At 37.4% G+C, this 21,232-nt stretch overlaps 1 protein-coding gene across 3 annotated transcripts; it reads left to right on the top strand.

Annotated features, from left to right (window-relative positions):
* The first annotated feature begins 269 nt into the window (after positions 1-269).
* LOC149814236 (putative LRR receptor-like serine/threonine-protein kinase At1g53430) lies at positions 270-20,870 on the top strand. Of its 3 annotated transcripts, none has more exons than XM_089990113.1 (24): positions 270-649; positions 6,419-6,587; positions 6,682-6,753; positions 7,994-8,062; positions 9,119-9,190; positions 10,696-10,767; positions 11,390-11,461; positions 11,559-11,630; positions 11,918-11,989; positions 12,244-12,315; positions 12,401-12,472; positions 13,025-13,096; positions 13,216-13,281; positions 13,893-13,952; positions 14,052-14,090; positions 14,241-14,290; positions 14,392-14,762; positions 14,840-15,035; positions 15,396-15,548; positions 15,933-16,051; positions 16,714-16,927; positions 17,084-17,321; positions 17,722-17,872; positions 20,160-20,870. In XM_089990113.1, the coding sequence occupies exons 1-24, from the start codon at positions 520-522 to the stop codon at positions 20,556-20,558; spliced, it is 3,072 nt and encodes a 1,023-aa protein (XP_089846239.1). In that variant the 5' UTR covers positions 270-519; the 3' UTR covers positions 20,559-20,870. The 3 variants fall into 3 exon arrangements, with proteins under 3 accessions (XP_089846239.1, XP_089846240.1, XP_089846241.1); XM_089990114.1 differs by having other exon boundaries at positions 16,717-16,927; XM_089990115.1 differs by lacking the exons at positions 6,419-6,587; positions 6,682-6,753; positions 7,994-8,062 and having other exon boundaries at positions 541-649.
* The last annotated feature ends 362 nt before the right edge of the window (positions 20,871-21,232 follow it).

Consider the following 21,232-nt stretch of genomic DNA (forward strand, 5'->3'; position numbering starts at 1 on the left):
TAATATATACTTATTATTTTGACTATGTCCATGGAATCATATTTGGCCCACGCGACCTTCGCCGTATGAGTTTCGACTCAGGGGTTTGGAACCAACAAAGGATAGCAAATATTTCCCCTCATGTATATACCACATTTGTGCCTGGACCTGGACACGGACCGGATTAACTTATATCTGGTTGGACCTTGGATCCATTAAAAACCAGACCCGTTTAACTGGATAGTCTAATCTCTTTCCTGTGGACCCAACGTCTCCATCACGTACGCTTGCTGAAAATTTTATAAAAACAGACAAAAGACTGCAATCCCAAGGCTTTCAATCCCTAATTTCCATTATTTAATCTTATTTTCTTCATTCTTTATAACAATCCCGAATCCCTATCCTTCTGTAGTCTCTTTGCCCATACCGAGTTCGCTGCTGTTCCAATTCTGATCTCCAAAGCAAGATAAAAAAGGAAGAAAGTTTTTTCTTTCTCTGTTGCTCGATTCGCATGAAGAAGGCCGGGAGTCGGTGAAGGAAATGGAGGGAATCGGCCATCGCTCTTTCTCCAGACTCTTCTTTGCTTCCTTCCTCCTCCTCCTCTTCCTCTTCGCGGCGAATTCGCCGGAAAATTTCGGGTCCGAAGCCGCGAAACTTCCTGACGATGAAGGTAAGCGTTTCGATCCCTTTCTTTTTCTGTTTTTTCTTATTTTTTCTTCTAATTTTGAGGTGAAGCTATCGTCTAGATCCGTATATCTTCTTCTTCTCTCTATTTTTCCCTCTTTTTTAACGAATTATCTCAACGTCGTTAGAACCTCAGGCAAGCCTTCGATCTTCTTAATCTGGTTTTGTTAACACGGTTAACTGAGATTAGAGCTCAGTTCTTTCTGGAAATCTTTTTGAGAAGCTTGTCGGTGTAGTTTTCTAGTTTGTGAGGGTCGGCTTTGTCATTTTAGATGTCTGAAGGGCGCATACCGGATTACCTAGGTTGTTTTTGTCATTTCCCGAGTAATCTTCGACGGATATTTATGTCATTCTGAAAAAGATGGATCCGAGGGCCAATCGCCATCCGAGCAGATCAGGTGATCTGCCAAATCATTTGACATCTTCACGGTCCATTGCTTCGTGAGGTCCTTCTGTACATTATGGACGGTGAGGATGTCAAATCATTTTTCTAAAGGTGATTTAGGGTAGGCATCCAGCGGCTTCTTCTTTGTTTTATACGAAACAACAGAACAGAATGCATGCATGTTCTGTTGGTTCTGTAACAACTGCACTAAGTTAAGTGTTTGTTTGACTGAACAAGAAGTTGTATTTCTTGTGTTAAGCATTGATTTTTGCTATGTTCTGGCAGTTTGGACAAATATTGATGTCGGATAATTTTGCATTAGATCGTACGACTCGATTAGCCCAACTACATAATTTTTTTAACATGTTTATTATGGATTTTAGCTCTGGCCTATGAAGTTCAGATTGGATTTAAAAATAAAAAAGTTTAAAATTTAAGTAATTTGAGAAAAATAAGAATTAATATTTTTTATATATAAATAATTTAATAAGTGTCATTGAATCTAATTATGAAAGTTTATTAAAAAAATTATGAATTTTAGCCTCAAATATAGATCTCAATCTTGATCCAAGTATAAAAAAATTGTTAAGATTTTGGGTAATTTGAGAAAAAAAATAAAAATTCATATTTTTTTATATCCAAATGCAAAATAATAAATAAATCATAAAAACCTAAAATACTAGAAAATAAATCATAAATAAACCAAAAAACCCTAAACTATAAGAAAAATAAACCATAGAATCAAAAAAATTAAATATAAAAAACCCTAATTCAAACCTTAATAAAAGAAGATCAAAGAAAAACAACCTTAATCAAATACAAAAAAGCTCTAATAAAAGAAAATAAAAATCTAATCAAATTAAATATCAAAAATCTTAATTAAAAATATTTGATTTGAATCCCTATCAAATTAAATAACAAAAGCCCTAGTTAAAGATATTTGATTCAAAATCCTAATTAATGAAAATTTTAAAAAAATGCCTTAATCAATAAAAATAAAAAAATCTCAATCAATGAAAAAACCCTAATCAAAGAAGGAGAAGGGGAAGAGAGAGATATAGAGAAAGAAGAAAAGGAGAGAGAAACAAACAAAAAAGGGGGAAGAGAGAACAAGCCTTTCGACCCACTTTCACCGGTCTCACTGCACAAGAGAGAAAAAGATGTCGGGTTAGACCCCCCTTGGCCTGAGTTTTTCTTTAAGTGACATTCCCCCTATCCCGTTCTCATCGTAACATTCTAAGGACGCGGTGGACACACATTTGCTGCATCCAGTGTTTGATGGGCGCAACGGATGCCCCATCAAAACACACCCTTAGAACCCGTTATCGTCCTTGATGGACGGTTGCGATTAGTGGTCAGAAGATGATGCTACATGCCGTTGAGTTTTATGTAAGTAGTTCTCGTTGTATGGGATTTGTTTTTGGGCTAGTTAAAGGTCGGTATGAGAGCAGTAGACGATGAGAAGACCGGAGGATGTGCCTCACAGAAGCGTCTATGTGGAGCAGTGGGGGCGATTTTTGTCTCATAGATGGACGGCTAGGATTTTTTATTGTATGAAGAATGCCCGTGTTGCTCTCGATCTGGCTCTTTAAAAAAAAATTCTTTTTTTTAGTATCATTATGATTAGGAGTTTAGGAAAAAAAGATGTTTTTTTTTATGTTTGGTTGCATTCAAATAATTTGAAATCTCATGCAAGAGACTGAATCTCTTTTGCACAGCTAACCAAACATGTGTTGGAATTTCTTGCAATGAGAAATAAATCACATTTGATGAATATCATGTGATTCCCAATCACGGGATGAAATATGTAATTTGAAATCATATCACATGAGATGCGACCAACCATAATGTCATTATATTAGGAATGTAATGTGGGGCCAACCAGAGCCCCGCACAATTGGCTAGCTAGGTTGGCCTAAGTGTTCACGTTGAAAGACTTCAAGAGCTCAATATTTGTGGTGCACATTTCTTATCACAAGGGCGAAACCTAAGGTAAAACTATCTCGGGAGAAGGAGAGAGCCTATGGAGTTTTAGATTGCGAGCATGGGAACAGATCACAATCAACGTCCCACCATTTTCAGATCTCTCTCTCTCTCAGGCATGGTCAACCACCTCTCTCTTTGTCTGGTCGAACCACCTCTCTTAGAGGGGGCCGATCAACTCGCTTTCTCTCTAAGAGGGGGCTGATCGACCCTCTCTCTCTCTCTCTCATTTTTTCACATTTTTTTACTGTTTTTCTCATTATAAAAGTTATCATGTCAAAACTTTTCACAGGCAATTTTTTTTCTATAAGAGTTTATCTTGCTTCCAAACGTGTCCTAAGAGGGTAGTTTTTTTCTTGAAAAGTAAATAAAAAAAAAAACAGAACAGAGATGGTCTTAACCAAAAGCCTCAACCAATTGTTCTAATGAATGAGCCTACACGAGCGGCATTGAGCCTTTTTGTTCATGCTCGGTCAAGAGCTTTCACGAGCTGCTTGTGGCTTGGGTACAAAAAGCTGCCTAACTTATCAGCTATGTATAGAAAACATCTTAACATTTCACTTATTATATTTAGCAGCAACTTTTATAAGTTTATGTTTCAAAAACACTCACTTTGGTCCTAAAACCGTTCAGTCAGCCTTTGTCTAGTCAAATAAAGTGGCTTAAAATCTTCTTATTTTTTTGTTTGTTTCAAACAAAATATCTAATATATATATATATATATATATATATATATATATATATATATATATATATATATATATATATATTGCTCACCCTGTAGTCAAATGTACACACTATCTAATAAAATCCGCCGATTTTTTTATTACTTTATCAAAGTTTTGCATTGACCAAACCAAATAGTTTGTTTAGTAGAAAACAATTTTGAATCATGTGAAGGTGATGTGCATTCAAGAATTCATAATATCAATATGTCGTACACCAACAATTCACAATTAGTGTTGCGAACTTTTGTTTGTTTTTGTTTTGTTTTAATTGACAGGCTGGGGTTACGCATATTCCGACCTGCATAATGTTGAACATTATAGATAAAGCTTACACCTATAATTTGTTATTTAAATGTTACCCTCGTGTTGGCGTGTACTATGAGCATCTAAGCTGGTGGACGTGTCGCCCTCAGAAATTTGGCGCAAAAAATATCAGTTTGGACCGCCCATCTTTGTTGATATGATTTAAGGATTGCTTAGGCTCATCCAGTGCACACGCATGACCATCAATCATAAATGAAGAAGAAGATACCTTACGGTGTTTTGTTTTAAAAAACTTCGGGCCACCCATGACTTTTTGCTTTTGATATTTACACGCCTCCTCCAGGATCAGACTTAGCTGCGCTGACTCTGCTACAATTGACAGTCTAAAACTCCGTGGGCTTGCCCTATGTTCAATAAAATTGTCTATGAGATTTATGACTTTCAGCCTTGTTCCTCGATTCTAATTGCAAAAGTTGGGTATGATAAAATTATTGGGTTTCACCAACTCCAATGGGAAGCTGTCTGTGGTCTATCGGTCAAACTTGCCGGGCCAATATACAACATGAAAGTTTGACTCAGTTAAACCTTAACTTTCAAATTTTCAAGTACCTATGTGACAAGAACACGGCACAATGGGTACGAGATACGTCATTGTTGGATAATTTCTCCTCAAGGACAGTATATAAGACAACCGACACGAGTAAATCCCGTGTCGTAGCTACCAATGGACGCTTTCACCAACGCCAACGCCAACGCAAGATCCTCATTCTTGAAGGACTTAAGGACTAGGGACTTCCCAACGCACCCTGGTCAAGTTTCAGTGTAGGGTTTGTTTTATCTATGGGATCTTCGTTTAACTAGTCCCCCTTAGCTCAGTCTGGGTCAAAATCACAACAAAAAAGGTGACTCAATCCAGTGCTTGTTGGTTGACCAAGACTAGGCATCAGTTTAGTCAGATAATAGTTAATCAAGCCAACTTTGAGTCTTGGTGAGTGTCTCTCCACTATGGCATATGCCCTTGGGTTGGCTAGGCAGGATCGAGTCTGTAGAAGTAAAATCTATGCCCTTGAGGATTTGGACCGAGTCAATCACTAGTTGGTGCTAGTGGGCGAGCTTCCTTCAAAGTTTTCGAGGGGGTTTGTGAATGTGGGATGGGCTCACTCTTTAGCCTGACTTTGTACCAATTCCTGTGTAGGGCTGGTAAACGATCTGTCAAACGAAGTGAACAGGGCATAATCGAGCTCAGCTTGTTTACTAGTGGACCAAGCTTGTGACTAGGCTCGGGCCTGAACGAGACAAGCCGAACATGAGCTTGTTCATGTAAAATATAATAACTCATAATTTATATATATTTTCATGCATCTTTCTCTTTATATTGTTATTTTATGTGTTCGTTTCTTTTTTATATTACACATAAAATATATACATATTTTAACTATACGATCTCACCCGAGCCGAATACCCTGTGTTCGAGCTCCACTCGCTTAAGCTGAACGAGCTACTCATGGCTCTGTTCATCAGTTATACGAATGTGTTTGTGACGAGCCTAGTCAGGATATCAGCTACTCAGTTCCTTTCTATCTTATTCATACTGTTGCATCTATTATACAACGATGTCAAATATAAGTTGATGGTTTATATGGCTCGATTTTGTTAGACGTGGACTTTATATGTTTCCACGCAACTTCACCTGATCCGTATCACGCTCAAATTAAATGGATTTGGAAATGTATCTACTACAAACCGTGTCCACAACTGACCCATATCCATCCCTTTTCATTTCTTTTCTCACCTAGTATGTACACCAATTCGTATCAGGACTCGGGAGTCCGTTTACAAGATGCACTGGTTTGCACTAGTTTGAAATAGGGAAAATTTCATTTAGGAGGCAACTTTTTGCCCTTAATTCCAAATATTGCCCTCATGTTTGTGAAATTGCAAATATGAGCCAAACTTTTCTTGAAAACAGTCGAATAGGGTCCTCAGGACAATATCTACCATCTTTGAAAATGAAAATGTGTTTCTTGTGTTGACGACGCTTGAAAATTGAAAATTTCTCATCCATCCTCATAAAAAAAAGAAAAAAAAGTAAAGAGTATGAACTCTATTTAATAAAGGTCACTGTTGTAATTTGGCTTTTGATTTAAACCTGGAGTGAGTTAAAGGACAATAATAAATGCGGGCCCTTATTTGACAGTTTTCAGGAAAACAGATGCTATATTTGGCATTTAGGAACTTGAGGCCCATATTTGAAATCAAGTCCAAAAGGTTGACCTTAAATGGAATTTTAGTTTGCAGTTTGGCTTATGAACCGTTGGTCTTTTGGGTAACGCATCTCTAGTGACCTTTTTTTGAGGGGATTGTGACCAGTATCACTACTTCATGCTTTGAATAGTTAATGCTCTTAAAGCGATTGCAAGCAAGTTGGTGAAGAAGGCTTGGAACTCTATCGTGGACCCTTGCTCAGGGGCAGGTGGGTGGGTCGCACCCGGCTCGGACTCATCTAACAGCGTTACCTGCGATTGCACTTTTGAGAATGGGACAGTTTGCCACGTAGTAAGCATGTAAGTCTATTTGAATTTCTTTATTTCTTTCTAAGTTATGTTCTTAATCCCTGCGTGGTGTTAATTACCTGTTAGATGTTCTTGTATTGTTCAGCATTCTAAAGGCCCAAAATCTGAGCGGGGTGCTCCCTGAGGAGCTGAGCAACCTGACCAAACTAACAACATTGTAAGTAGTTCTAGGGCTTTGATGTTCTTTGTTGGTTCCATTACCACGATAGCTGTGAGTGCACGTCACCTTGTGTTAGGACGTTGCAAGTTCGAACCTCAAATGGTATGGTTGTGTAACTGGTAGGGGTCTGCCTAACCCCAGCTTGCCTATCAAATAATCTGGATAGGTGTGGGCTCCGTAAGGTGTTGGGTGTCGGTGACCCCACTCGGGGTTTACCTCGCAGGGGGCAGGCCCATCAAGCCACCCGATCCTCGGCAAGGGTTCCTCGTCATAAAAAAAAACAATGCAACATGCATTGTGTTATATGTCACAAAGACACGAGGACACCTGACGCAGATTCTACTCAAGTTTGAAATTTGCTTGAAACATAGGACATGAGGACACGGAATTTTTAAATTTTTTATCATTAAAAACTATTTTTTGGTATTTTAATATTAAACATATATTTTTATTTAAATAAAAATAAAAAAATTAAATAATATTAAAATATTCACTGTATGTGTTGGTGTCTGTGTCTGAACGTGTCCACTCGGGTCACTGATGCCGTGTCCCTGTGACATTCATGGGACAAATATGACCACAATCCGTCGGTATCAGTAAAATCCAAATTAAATGTGTGCATGCCAAATCCAATTATAGATCCTGTTTTTGCAGACAATATCCCAGGACAATAGATTAGGCCAAATCAGAATCCAAGTCAAATATGCGCCGTACCATTCATATCCATATCTAGATCCAATTCGTTGGCAAAGATCGTATTAATTTGTTCAATCTTTATCTAGGGAATTAAAGTGGGTGGAGGTCAGACTGGATCCGACCCACTGACTGTTCTAGAAGGGATGAACTAATAGCTTTGGCCGTAATTGCATTGCTACTTGGTACACCTTTGTGCACACTTTGCTGCAGAGTAGATGAATTGTATGTCAGTATTAGATACTGGCATGAACACGTCGTGCCAAATATTTAAGAAGCTCATCATTGGAAAGGAGTCGTACAACATTTCTAATAGAAACTCGTTTCTAATATATTTTTAATCAGTGTTAAAATAATTTTGTTTTCATTGAGGTTTTCAACTGTTATCAATTAAAAACCACATCATGTGTAAGTTTTTTATCCGTATCCATATATAGATCCGATGCATATAGTTGTGCAAAAACCAAAATATGTGAATTTGTGATCATTCATGATCTCTTCTTGCATGGTTCTGATAACAACAGTGGTTTGCTTCCTCTAACAGTGATGTATCACGTAACTACATCAATGGTACTATTCCAGCTAGTTGGGGCTCCCTGCCATTGGTTAAACTGTAAGTTCTAGTTATCATTTTATGCCTCACGTATCATTTCTTTTTTTCCTGACAGTGTTTTCTTTTGATCATTTATCTATGTAAACGTATACATATGCATTAGTTTGAAGTTCACAAGTGATATAACTGCAACTTCACCTACATTTGAAGGTAATTGTTAGTTGTTGCCACACAGCTGAGGCTGGTGATGAGCCGAATGAGTCGATCTTGGGCTGTTCAAGCTGGGCTCATTTATGCTCAAAAACTGCTTAGGCCCGGATAAGCCAAGCTCAAGCTGGTCGTTTGAAAATTATAAAAAAAAATTAAAGTTTATATATGTTCAAAGTATGGAGACCTTAACTGTCTGAACCGGTTTATCTAACATGTTAGTCTTGGCATAAATGCTAAGCAGAGCTTGATGTGCCTGTTTGAGTCAAGCCAGGTCAAAAACTCATTGTTCATTCTCAGCTCGCTTTTACTTCACCAGCTGCTTGTGGCTTAGCTCTCCAAGGCCATTTGATGAGCCCAAATGAGTTTTCACATGAGCCAAACCGAGCCTAGCCATGAACAGATCGAATCATTTACCAGCTCAACTGATGTATGAGCGAGAGTGAGACACTACCGGGTCCATTCGGATCTATCTTTATTATTTGCATTTTTATAATTATTTAGTTTGATATTAGTTTTGGGATAATGTTTTAGATATTTGTTAGTATCGGATTTAAAGCAGATCCATAGTAGGACTAGGGTTTCTTTTTGTCATTATAAATATTCTTTGTAGAGAGGAGAAAAATAGGTTGATGGATGAATTATTGATGAATTTTAGTTATTTTTCTGTATTTCTGTATTGATTTTCTGTTTATGTAAACAATTAGTTTTGAGCTAGGATATCAATCTGCGGAGTTCGGAAGCAATCCTCCTGTTCACTGCATCACCAATATGCAGTCAATTATCAAACTGCCTTCTCAATCCATTAGATAAATAGTCGTCAGGGATCAAGCACTATGTTGTCGTACATGACACTTGCTAATGTTTTCATAACTTGCATTGCTAAACTCACATATTCATCTATTTTAGGTCGCTTATGGGGAACCGTATATCCAGACCGATCCCAAAGGAGCTTGGAAATATCTCCACCCTTCAATCGCTGTAAGTATCAAGCTTTGGCTGATTGGTTGCTGCCTAAGGACATCATTAGAATTGCTTGCGAGGTATCTTTGGAATAATAGAATTGCTTGCAAGGAGAAGGTTTTACTTGTTGTGATGATTGATGAAGGGTTTTAAATGACAATTTAGTGCTAGTGAATTTCTTGTTAGAATGTTGAAAATCTTTCTGTTTCATTAGTTTTTATTATAACGACACAAAAATTTGAAACTAATTAAAATGTAAAAATATAAAAAGTAAGGATAAAATATAAAAAAAAAATATGTGAAAAATAAAACAGATATCCTTTTGATATTTAGTCAATCAGAATGTAAACATTGTGACAAAGTCATCCTATTTCTATTTTAAATGACAATGTTACAATATTTTCCAAATATCATGATATTCTGGACATTTTAAACAGTTGACAAATTCATATTTTTTGACGAAATCTTCATAAATATGGCAATATTTGACGCTACGGTTTGACTCCCATTTGGTCCAGCCATGCACATACTAGGAACGCATGAATGGGAAAGCCAGTGCCTGACATGGACTTAACTTCCCGATTTAGTAAGCTTCTAATCAAGATGAGATTCTAAATTTAAATAAGTTTCCTAATTCTAACGAGCTCTTTAATTGAATATGAAGCAAATATGGGTTCAATATCCAAAAACAGTCTAAAAATCCAATAGAAAGTCCAAACATCATAATGAATCCTATAGAGTACGGACCCAACTAGTGTCCCATTCGGATTTGCATCAAAACCGGAACTTCACATTTTCTTTTATTCAAAAAAATGCATTCTAATATTTTTCACCATCTCATATTGATGACGAGGAACCATGGCCGAAAACTGGGTCACTTAATGGACCCACCCTCCTACAAGGCAAACCTGGGGTGGGTCACAGACACTCAAGCCCTTACAGAGCCCACCAGTTAAAGACACCCACACACACCCGGTGAGGGTCCAACCTGGAACAAAGGGGTCAGCACCTTCTCCCAAGCCTGGCTAATAGAGTTTCTAAAGATTGTCAATTTTATTAAAAAAATACATTATAATGAATGCCACTACTTGACTCATATTAAACAAAATGATGTAATAGTGCTTCTAACGACCGTCAACAACACTTACATGAAACCAGGATCTCCGTCACAGGGACACGCTATTTTCATGGATGTCTCTCATGACACAAGTGTACACGTAGACATGGACACTGACACCAACAAGTATGGCTAATATTTTAATGATTTTAATGATTTTAAGTATTATTTCAATAAAAAACTTTTTTAATATTAAAATATCAAAAAATAGTTTTTATTGATTAAGAATTTTAAAAATTCCCTCGTGTCCTATTTTTCAAAAAAAAATTAAACTTCGCATCAATCCAAGGATATTCTTTTCTTTTCTTTTTTCACTTGAAAGAATGTTGGACATTGGTTTCCAGTGAATGCATGTTTATACCAACACATGACCCTGCTTTATTATGTTCATCTATGTTAAATGCAGGGTACTTGAAGCAAACAAACTTGAGGGAACACTTCCTCCAGAGCTGGGCAACCTAACCAACATAAAGAGACTGTACGTCGTTATTCCTTGCTATCTGAATTCTTTTATCTTTTGTCATATATAGGACTATAGGAGTTTCCAACATGAGGCTTGTCAAGTACCGCCCATCATGCAGATACAAGGTGGATTCCCGTTTTCATCCTAATTCATCTTGGTGATAACCGACGGATTAAAGAATGAAACATATTTTCCTTTTTTAAGGCTGCAAGAATGAAACATACTCACAAATCTCATTCTCAGAATAATATTGGTGAGAGAAATTCTCACCACATTTTACAAAAAAATTTGTTTTTTCTCGAGAAAATCTCTCGAAGATATTGGTATAAAAGAATATAAAACATATATAAGTAATAGACATATAAACAATAAAAATGCAAAAAAAGGGTTTTTAATGGGATATTTTGAAAATAGGTAGTTTCTTGTAAATGTTGTGTTTTTAACAGAAAAGCAACGGTCACATTAAATTCGTGATATCTTCAAGACATCTGCGACATTTGTAACTATGGAATGAAACCATTGACTAGATTTGAGGACAAGAGTATTGAAAAAAAAGTATAACTTCAGTCAGACTTGCACTTGCTAAATCTTGTTTTCTAGCCAGGTTTGGTTTGCCGATTCTTGTTTACTGATGCAGGTTTCTAAATTCAAATAAATTCATAGGAGAGTTGCCCTCGACATTAGCTAAATTGACAACAATGACAGACTTGTAAGTTTACAGGAGATTTACGAAAGCTTGATTTATCGGTTATCTGTATCTGCAATTCTGCAAATTGCATACTACTAATTGTTCTTTGTACATGTAGCTGGATCAGTGGGAGCAACTTCACTGGTCAGATACCTGATTTCATTGCGAACTGGACTCAGCTTCAGCTCTTGTAAGTACAGAATTTTGTAAGTCGATGCAGATTGATTGAAATTGAGACTTGGACACAACAAACAGTTAAATTGGTGTCCCATCCAATGGTTTTTAGGCTTGGACCATGTTGAATGCTGGTTCATGCCAAGTTGGCCTTCTGAACAGAATGTAGGAGGCTTGATGCTGTGCTGCTTCATTGCTCGGAGTTATTTTTTTTTCCTCCCCTCTTTGTGGAGACTATAAATGCATTATTGCAGCTCTGGAACAAATATAATAATCTGACTTGCCTTGGTGAACTTAACTCAGGATGATAATTGGCACGGGTATGCAAGGCCCCATACCTTCTAGCATATCTGCATTGGAGAATATGACCTACCTGTAAGTGCATTTTCCCTTGTATATTCTACTACTTGCACCATAACTGGATTATTCTGACCTATCTGTTTCATGAAAACAATAGTATGGATTCATGTAGACTCCGTAAAGGATTGAATCAGTCGACTGCAATCATTCTTGCATAGACTGGACTATTGGTGTTACCAGTCTGGTCTAGTTGCCAATCTAGGCATCCAAATGTTTCATCTTTAGCAAAGAAATGCATGCTAATCTGTCCATTCTTATGCAACTTCCAGGCGAATTACCGACCTAAGTGGACCGGGCTCTAGTTTTCCCCCTCTTCAAAACATGAAGAATTTGGTAGAATTGTGAGTCAGCTGAACGCTTTTGCCTGTTGAATGACCAATCTAGTTTACAATTCTCACCATCATGTAAATGGATGTGATGCTGCAGGATGCTGAGAAATTGCTCAATTTCAGGTGAAATTCCATCATATATCGGGAGCATGAGAAATCTAAAATTTCTGTGAGTTGCTTGTAAGTTGTGATTATATTTTTATGACAAGGAACCCTCGCCAAAGCAAGGAAAACCCGGATGGGGCCCCATGACCACCTTGCCTTACGTGGCCCAACTCTAAAACCTATGGACACACCCTTGTGCCAGTAGGGTTTGATCCGGTGCCTTCGTCTCATCACCCTCACAACCATGCGACCCCCACAGTGGTGTGAGTTGTGATTTGTTGGATAAATCCAATTGCTGATCGCATCTTCTGCTTTTCTAGCAAACTCGAGATCTGATCTTCAGCTTATTTGATAGGATGAGCTACTAAATTATGTGTGACTTACCCACAATAAGAAACCGAAACTTTCATGGTGACTTACTTGAATTTCCTAATGATAATGTAACAAGTATATCATCAGATAAGAATCATAGATAAAATGGTAAAAATGGTCACTTGTTTTTGTCCATCATTCTATTGATGTTGACTATGTGACCAGCCCATGTGAAGCATGACCTTGCTGCATTCTAGTTAAAGTTTACAGTTTTTAATTGTCACATTCATTCTGCAATTTGCAGGGATCTTTCGTTCAACAACTTAACAGGACAAGTCCTTGCATCTTTGTCTAGTGTTGCATCCCTACAAACAATGTAAGTTGATTTACTCATGTTGTACGTGGCAAGAGTTAGTTTCATGACTTTCTTTAAATTTAGCACTATCATTATTTATCTCATTGTATTATGGCTATAATATACTGTTTCTGATGCAGATTTCTTCGCAACAACAAGCTGACCGGACCAATATCTGACTGGATCTATCGTAGTAATAACAACTTGTACTGATCCTTAATTCCTCTTAATCAACTTTCCCTTATGAATAACTTTTAGGCTTAGTTTTCATGAGCCACATCTTAAAACATGCACTTTGAGTAAATTGTGTTGCAATATTCTCTCCACATTTCTTTACAGTGCACTCGCATTACGTCTTTCGTATTTGCTTGAACTCTTTTTTTCAAAAGCATTCACTCCATGCTTCAGTGTTCTGGGATTTTAAGCTACTTATTGAAATTCGTGATGTAAATTATTTTTCTTTTGTCATAAAATGCAAGATGGTTTACATGAGGTCTTCATTGTTTCACAAAATCATCATAATGTGCTGGAAATGCCATGAGTTGCACCAATAACAACCTCTCAGGTTGTTTGCAAAATTTGCTAGGGAGAACCTTAGTACATTTTGACAGTGATTTTCTCAATTGCACTAAGAAGAGCAATTCAAGCAATTTGGACTATATCCAATTTCGTTTCTATCTCATGCTTGGACTGCTCCCCTGCATCATTTGGAGACACATACCAACTATTTCACAACTTACTGTGACTTGAAGCCATACTTCTGTTGATAGTTTGGTTTATGGGAAATCATGACTATAAAGAACTTAATGCTCTGTAGGGATTTATCAGAAAACACTTTCAGCGGATCAACTTCATCATATTGTCCACAGGGAAATGTGTAAGAAAATTCTTTTCTCCATGTTGAATTCCTCATCTTTAAGCATCATCTGGTTTTGCTTATGCCATGTGACGATTATTCTGTCTCTTGTTGCTTCAGGAACCTAGTATCCAGCCTTTCTTCTACAAATGACAACTCGTAAGCTATCTACTTCCCATCTTCTAATGCAGACTAATCAGATGCTAATGATGAGATTAACTAAGCAACTCGCCACATTTGTATTTTCCATTTGATTGTACCAATCTTGATAAAATGCTCATAATGTGGCTTTTTTCTTTTGGCAAATAGAGTCGCGGCATGCCTTAGAGAGGATTTCTCATGCTCTGATTTAGCAAAATGTAAGTACTGTAAATGGTCAGTCTAAACAAATGGCTAAATTGATGATGACATTCTTTGTGGATGTTAGCAACTTAACTCACTGCTAATGTGTTACTATCAGACTCTTCGTTGTTCATAAACTGTGGAGGTGGTGAATATACTATCAATGGAACTAAATACGAAGCAGACATGGAACGGAGGGGGGAATCTATGTACTACCTTAGTCCAGGAGGAAATTGGGCTTTTACCAGTACTGGGTCCTTCATGGATGTTCCTACTTACACTTACTTAGTAACCAACATAAGTACGCTACTAATGAGTGATCCAACACTATACATAACGGCACGTATCTCACCGATCACCTTGACATATTACGGCCTATGCCTACAGAAAGGAAACTACAGCATCCAACTGCACTTTGCTGAAATAATGTTCACCGATGATCAAACTTTTAGTAGTCTTGGAGAGCGAGTATTTGATGTATACATCCAGGTGAATGATCAGTCTGTAATCTAAAGAACTACTATTTCATGCTGAGTATTGATCTTTTCTGATGTGGTTCCATGCAGCATCAACGAGTATTGGAGAATTTCAACATTGAAAAAGACGCTGGTGGCCCAGGTAAGGAAGTCATTAAGAGTTTCAATGCAAGTGTGACAACAAACACTCTGGAGATCAGTTTTTATTGGGCGGGGAAAGGGACACTCGCCCTACCCACCAGAGGTGTTTACGGGCCTCTCATTTCTGCTATTTCAGTGACACCTAGTAAGTTGTTTTATCTTAATCTGTTCCTGCATTGTAATGTTGACAAGTGTACGTGATATCTAGGATAATGTTTATTAGTAACACAATGAGAAAGATTCAAAAATACCATTCTATTTCCTACACCGTAATCCTCATGCTATATTTTGGATAACTGGAGCCCTGGTCCATTATAAACAAGTCCCATGAAACTCATAGTTAGTAGAACTGAATTCAATGTTTATTGCTTGTGTATCCTCTGGCAATGCAGCACTAAAATAGTTCCATTGCCTTGTCCATATGGTTAAAAAACCATCTCAGTGGTCCGAATCACCAGCATATGTATATGCTCCTCTAATGTTTGATCTTGTTTCCATCTGGCAGATTTTGTACCTATCAACTTCGATGAATCTGAACACAAGGCACCAACTTTGATCATCGTTGTGGTAGTCATTGCTGCTTGTCTTATCATCTTCTTAATTTTAGCAATCCTTAGGATGAATGGCCGTCTTGGAGGTGCAGAAGCTCCGGATAAAGGTACAAAAACATAGACTTCAATGGTTATACATTACTGAGATAAGATCTTCCAAGAGCAATCAATAAATAATATTCAGGAAATAACACCTAGCAGCAGGAACATTTGGTTTGATTCCTGTCATGAAGCTTTCTATTTAGTCAGAAACAGGATCTATGTTTTGAAAATTTAACTGTGCTGATGATCAAACCACCCTTGAGGTAAGTTGACATTGATTTGGAAGATTTTACCAGCTCTTTATGAATGCAGTAGCTATTTCATTGTTGCTTGGAACCCTCTGGCTCTCAATCGACTAGAATCATTTATCAAACTAAACAAGTTTGCCCAAGTCCGTACTAGAGGTTCTATATGCTGCAAGCTTGTTGAATCTTTCTTTTTCATGGTAGAACTTGAAGGCCTGGAGTTGCAAACTGGGTATTTCAGCCTTAAACAAATAAAAGTGGCCACAAAGAGCTTTGATTCTACAAACAAGATTGGTGAAGGTGGTTTCGGACCCGTTTACAAGGTATATTTCTAAATCATCAAATATCTATTTGAGTTTTGAAAATTTTGGATGATAGGGGACACCCCCATCTTGCCTATTCAAATAAAAAAAAAATCTTGTGGGAGAATAATGCACTGTACCGTCTTATAGAAAATAAAAGATGCATGTTGGTGCAGTAAAATATCATAGGATGGAATGAACTGAACTTGATGAATCATGGAACATGATACCCTGTAAAATGAAGCCCAGATTGGGTAATTCCATCTATGTGGATGACTATTTATTGGCCCATATATGTTAATGAGCACCTTATATAATTAAGAACAAAGAAGTCCATGGGATTCAAGCATGGTAATGTCATATATATTCTCTGCATGATAAACATGAACATTGGAAACTATGGGATAAGCAATAGGCATCCACATCTGCCTCATTTGTGTGTCATCCATCCAAGGCATAGACACTTTTCCTGTTAATGTTATAGAGGATCCTCCATAGTAGTATGGTTTGAAGATTGAACAGACAACATGTTATCATAATGAGCTCTATGGGCCTATTCTAGCTTGTTTGTCCTCCAAAAAGAAGTTTGATTTTGTTTGAGTTACTTAGTGTGAAATTTGTGTATAGTGTGAGCAGTTCCTAATTTTTTTTCTTCCTACTTATGTTGTATGCTGCTTTGAAAGCAGGGGACTTTGCCAGATGGTACAATAATTGCAGTAAAACAGCTTTCGTCAAAATCAAAACAAGGCAATCGAGAGTTCTTGAATGAGATAGGCATGATATCAGCTTTGCAGCACCCAAATCTTGTGAAGCTATTTGGTTGTTGCATAGAAGGCAAACAATTGATGCTAGTATATGAGTACATGGAAAACAATTCGCTTGCACGTGCTCTCTTTGGTAAGATTTTCATACCCTACACGACGGTAATTCATAAATCTGGACATATCACTCTACCATTTATACAGGATCTATGTTCATCTTAAAGGTCGATTTTTTCTGGTGTCATGTGGTTCACTAAACCAAGGCTAACACAGAACCATTTTGTGATTATAGGGCCAACTGAGCACTGGTTGAAACTTGATTGGCCAACAAGATGCAAGATCTGCATAGGAATTGCAAAAGGTCTAGCCTATCTTCATGAAGGGTCTAGACTGAAGATTGTTCACAGAGACATCAAAGCTACAAATGTTCTTCTTGATGAAGACCTTAATGCTAAAATATCAGACTTTGGTTTAGCAAAGCTTAATGAAGGGGATAATACACATATCAGTACACGAATAGCTGGAACCATGTGAGTTAATATTTTAAGTGCTCTCTCTCTCTCTCTCTCTCTCTCTCTCTCTCTCTCTCTCTCTCTCTCTCTCTCTCTCTCTCTCTCTATCTATCTATCTATCTATCTGTGTGTGTGTGTGTGTGTGTGTGTGCCTTTGTGCATGCAATGCAAGTACAGCTTGACAAATGTTTTTATGCATTTTTCTGTCTTCAGTGCTTTTTGAATATCTAAGAGTGACTTAGTTGATTTACTGTTTCCTGGTTTATCTATGCTTTTGATGTTGAAAAAATGAAGCTAAGAATGCTAGTAATTGTTTATTGTACCGTAACAGGCTTGTTTGTTTGCAAGGCCATTTTATTTTCCTAGTAGATTTTGGTCTTTCCAATTGACAATCTGAAGTTAAAATGATCAATGACAGAGGATATATGGCTCCTGAGTATGCTACACGTGGATACTTAACAGACAAAGCAGATGTTTACAGCTTTGGAGTTGTGGCATTAGAGATTGTGAGTGGTAAAAGCAATGCACATTCCATGCCAAAGGAGGATTTCACGTTCCTTTTGGACTGGGTATGTTCTTCTAACTCATTTCATAGTTATGAAGATATTCTTGAAAATCTTGATAATAAGTAATATAAATATCTTTACTTCTTTCTGTCTGCCACCATCTTGGAAGTGATTGCATGTGCCCCAGAGCATGATTCTTTGCTTCATTTTTATTGGATATTACTGGACAACGTAGTACCTGTTATTTAGACACAGCTGCATCTTGCAGCACTAAGCCATGTGGTCATGCTAGACTCATCTGAGCATATACACAACCGATGTTTTTTCTTGTTTGTATATTTATTTTAAGTTACGAAATGGGGATTACATGGTGGAAACAACATTTAGTTGAATGGAATAATTTAGGACACATTTAGTTGCACTCAGATCCCCACCGTAAATTTTATCCTGGACGATTCAGTCATGATATTGGTTTTTTGCTATTCCATCTATCACATTTAGATCCATACCTGCATAAACTTGCTTTGGCTAGGAGGACCACCTGATTCTCTAATGCTGCACCTAACTTGCATTCCCACAAGGAAACATCATCGGCAATGCCCAGTACCTTCAACCAGAATAAGATGGCCTGTGTCCTCTATTTATTTCTTTTACCCTGATGAGGTTCCATGTCCGTAGTGGATTTAAACCATGTTAAGTAAAATTGCATTCTTTATAGCTCATTGTGCATTAGTAGTCAAACCAAATTGTCATAGAAAACCTAGAAAGGCATTAGCTTGCTTAGACTCTCCTCCATAGATATCATGGTATCAGTAGTTGCCATGTTGGTTAACTATGAAGAACAACAACAACAACAACAACTACGCTTTCATCCCAAAACAATTGGGGTTGGCGATATGAACCAAAAAAGAAAATCATTCTGGGTCCTCCACATGAATCCTTCTCCTCCAATCATTTCTATCCAATGCCATGTCCTCGGTAAGGTTCAAAGCCTTCATATCCTTTCCTATCATCTTCATCGAAGTCTTCTTAGGCCTACCTCGACCTCTTTTGACTAATATATTTTTCCATTTGTCCATCCTTCTAACTGGAGCATCATTAGGCCTTCGCTGAATATGTCCAAACCACCGTAAACGATTTTCTCTCATCTTATTTTCAATGGATGCAACGCCTACCTTTTTACGTATCTCCTCGTTTCGAATCTTATCTTTTATTGTATTTCCACACATCCATCGAAGCATACGCATCTCAGCTACACTCATTTTTTTAATATGATGTCTCTTGGCAGCCCAGCATTCCGTACCATATAATAAAGCGGGCCTAATTGTCGTCCTATAAAACTTTCCCTTCAACCGCACTGGCATTCTACGATCGCACAACACTCCAGTTGCACTTTTCCATTTCATCCACCCAACCTTTATCCTATGGTTTACATCTCCATCAATTTCTCCATCATTTCAAATGATAGATCTCAAATATTTGAAACAGTCATCCACCGATATTTCTTGCTCGCCAAGCTTCACTACACTCTCATCACTACTGCGTTGCTTACTAAACCGACATTCCATATATTCTGTCTTACTCTTACTCAACGTAAAACCTCTTGCCTCCAATGTCTGTCTCCATAATTCTAACTTAGCATTAATCTCAGCTCTAGACTCATCAATCAAAACAATATCATCAGCAAACAACATACACCACAGCACATTTTCTTGAATTGATTTCGTAAGCTCATCAATCACTATAGCAAATAGGAAAGGGCTTAATAACCCAACTGTTATAGGAAAATTGTTTGTCACCCCTCCACAAGTGTGGACATTGGATACCACTCCTTCGTACATATCTTTAATTATACTAATGTACTTGAGAGAAACACATTTCTTCATCATTGTCCACCAGAGAACATCCCTGGTTAACTATGAAGAACAAAATTTGTTATTCTAGATAATCTTAAAGGAGTTGGCATAATTGTGGATATATTCTGGATAGCATTACAATATTGAAAGCCCAAGTTGAATAAGCTTTTATTTGTGAAACCAGTGAAGCTATGTTTTATTCTGTGGAAGTTTCCAAAATACCGTCTACCAGGACAAGCAACTTCTCAATTTATTATGCAGGTTAACGAGATTGGAATTTCTTTCTACCTGAAAACTTGTAATTTATGTTATGTCCTGATTTTACAGTTTCTTCTTGAACCCCAACTTGAAAAGATCATCTTCAAATATTCCAATGAAAGTGTTGCATTTTATCTGTGTTTTAGAATGCCGATGACTGCATAAGTTTGTCATAATTTGAATCTGTAGGCATGACTAAGAAATGACTCACTAACAGCTGTGGTATACTGCTCCAGGCTTATGTTCTACAAGAGAAGGGGCGTCTCATGGAACTGATTGACCCAAGCTTAGGGTCAGACTTCTCAGAGGAAGAGGCATTAAGAATGCTTAAAATTGCTCTTCTTTGCACCATCCCATCTCCCACGCTTAGGCCTACAATGTCTTCAATCGTGGATATGCTCGAAGGACGGACAGAAGTTCCCCAAGCTCCAACTACGGGAAGGACATTGAGCAGAGCTTTCATCAGTCCTCAAAGTTCCTATCACATCTCCCAACACAGCATAACTCACAGTGAGTCATCCTCTGGACCACACAGTAGCGGATATGGACCATGGGTAAACTCATCAAATTCAATTCCTATTAGAGAGGAAGAGAGTATTATATTAACAGGGAATATCATTGAGCAAAGCTTATAACAAGTATCATAGTCATCCACACGCTTAGCAGCATGAGGATAATTAGGCAGACCGTTCAGCTCAATACAGTAGCCAGAAGTTCATTCGGTGTAGTTGGCTATAAGCCTTCAATCATCTTATTTGGTGATTCTTTCAAGCTGTTTATTTTTGTACCTCGGTACTAGGTTAGTAAGTTATTTTTGTATATGAGCAATAAATGAACATGTAGAATCATCTCATTCTTTGAAGGCCAATGCTGTCTCTGACATGAGTTAGTCTCAGATCATGAAGTATGATTGAACTCAACATATACACAAGATATGGTTTTTTCTTTTCTTTTCTTTTCTTTTGGGGGGTAGGGAAAAGCTGGAGTGTTCTTTGGTGTCATTCTGACTTAAGACCCCTCATCTGAACAGTGACAATTACTAACTCAGCTATCAAATTTTGCTCATGCTAGAAGATGGTTTTTTACATCACACCAGTTAGTTGAGCTAAAATTGCATGAAAATGATATAATTGTAAAGATTTTTTTTGTCACGTGTAGCTAAAACAGATTTTTTTTGGGGTAAGGCTATTGAATGACATAATTCCTTTATTGTTTGCATTTTTTTACCACCTTGGAACTTGCGGCTGTCAACCAATAAAGTATGCATCTAGCAGAATCACCAGCATGGGCATGGTAACCAATTAGTCAT

The sequence above is a fragment of the Nuphar pumila genome, chromosome 15, assembly GCF_984573655.1.
Source record: "Nuphar pumila chromosome 15, dmNupPumi1.hap1.1, whole genome shotgun sequence".
Classification (NCBI taxonomy): Eukaryota; Viridiplantae; Streptophyta; class Magnoliopsida; order Nymphaeales; family Nymphaeaceae; genus Nuphar; species Nuphar pumila.

Excerpts from the sequence above, each read along its gene's own strand:
- LOC149814236 (XM_089990113.1), top strand. The coding sequence starts at position 520 with ATGGAGGGAATCGGCCATCGCTCTTTCTCCAGACTCTTCTTTGCTTCC. Across the intron at positions 14,291-14,391 it reads ATGCTCTGATTTAGCAAAAT|ACTCTTCGTTGTTCATAAAC; the intron begins GTAAGTACTGTA and ends TGTTACTATCAG. Across the intron at positions 15,036-15,395 it reads TGCTATTTCAGTGACACCTA|ATTTTGTACCTATCAACTTC; the intron begins GTAAGTTGTTTT and ends TCCATCTGGCAG.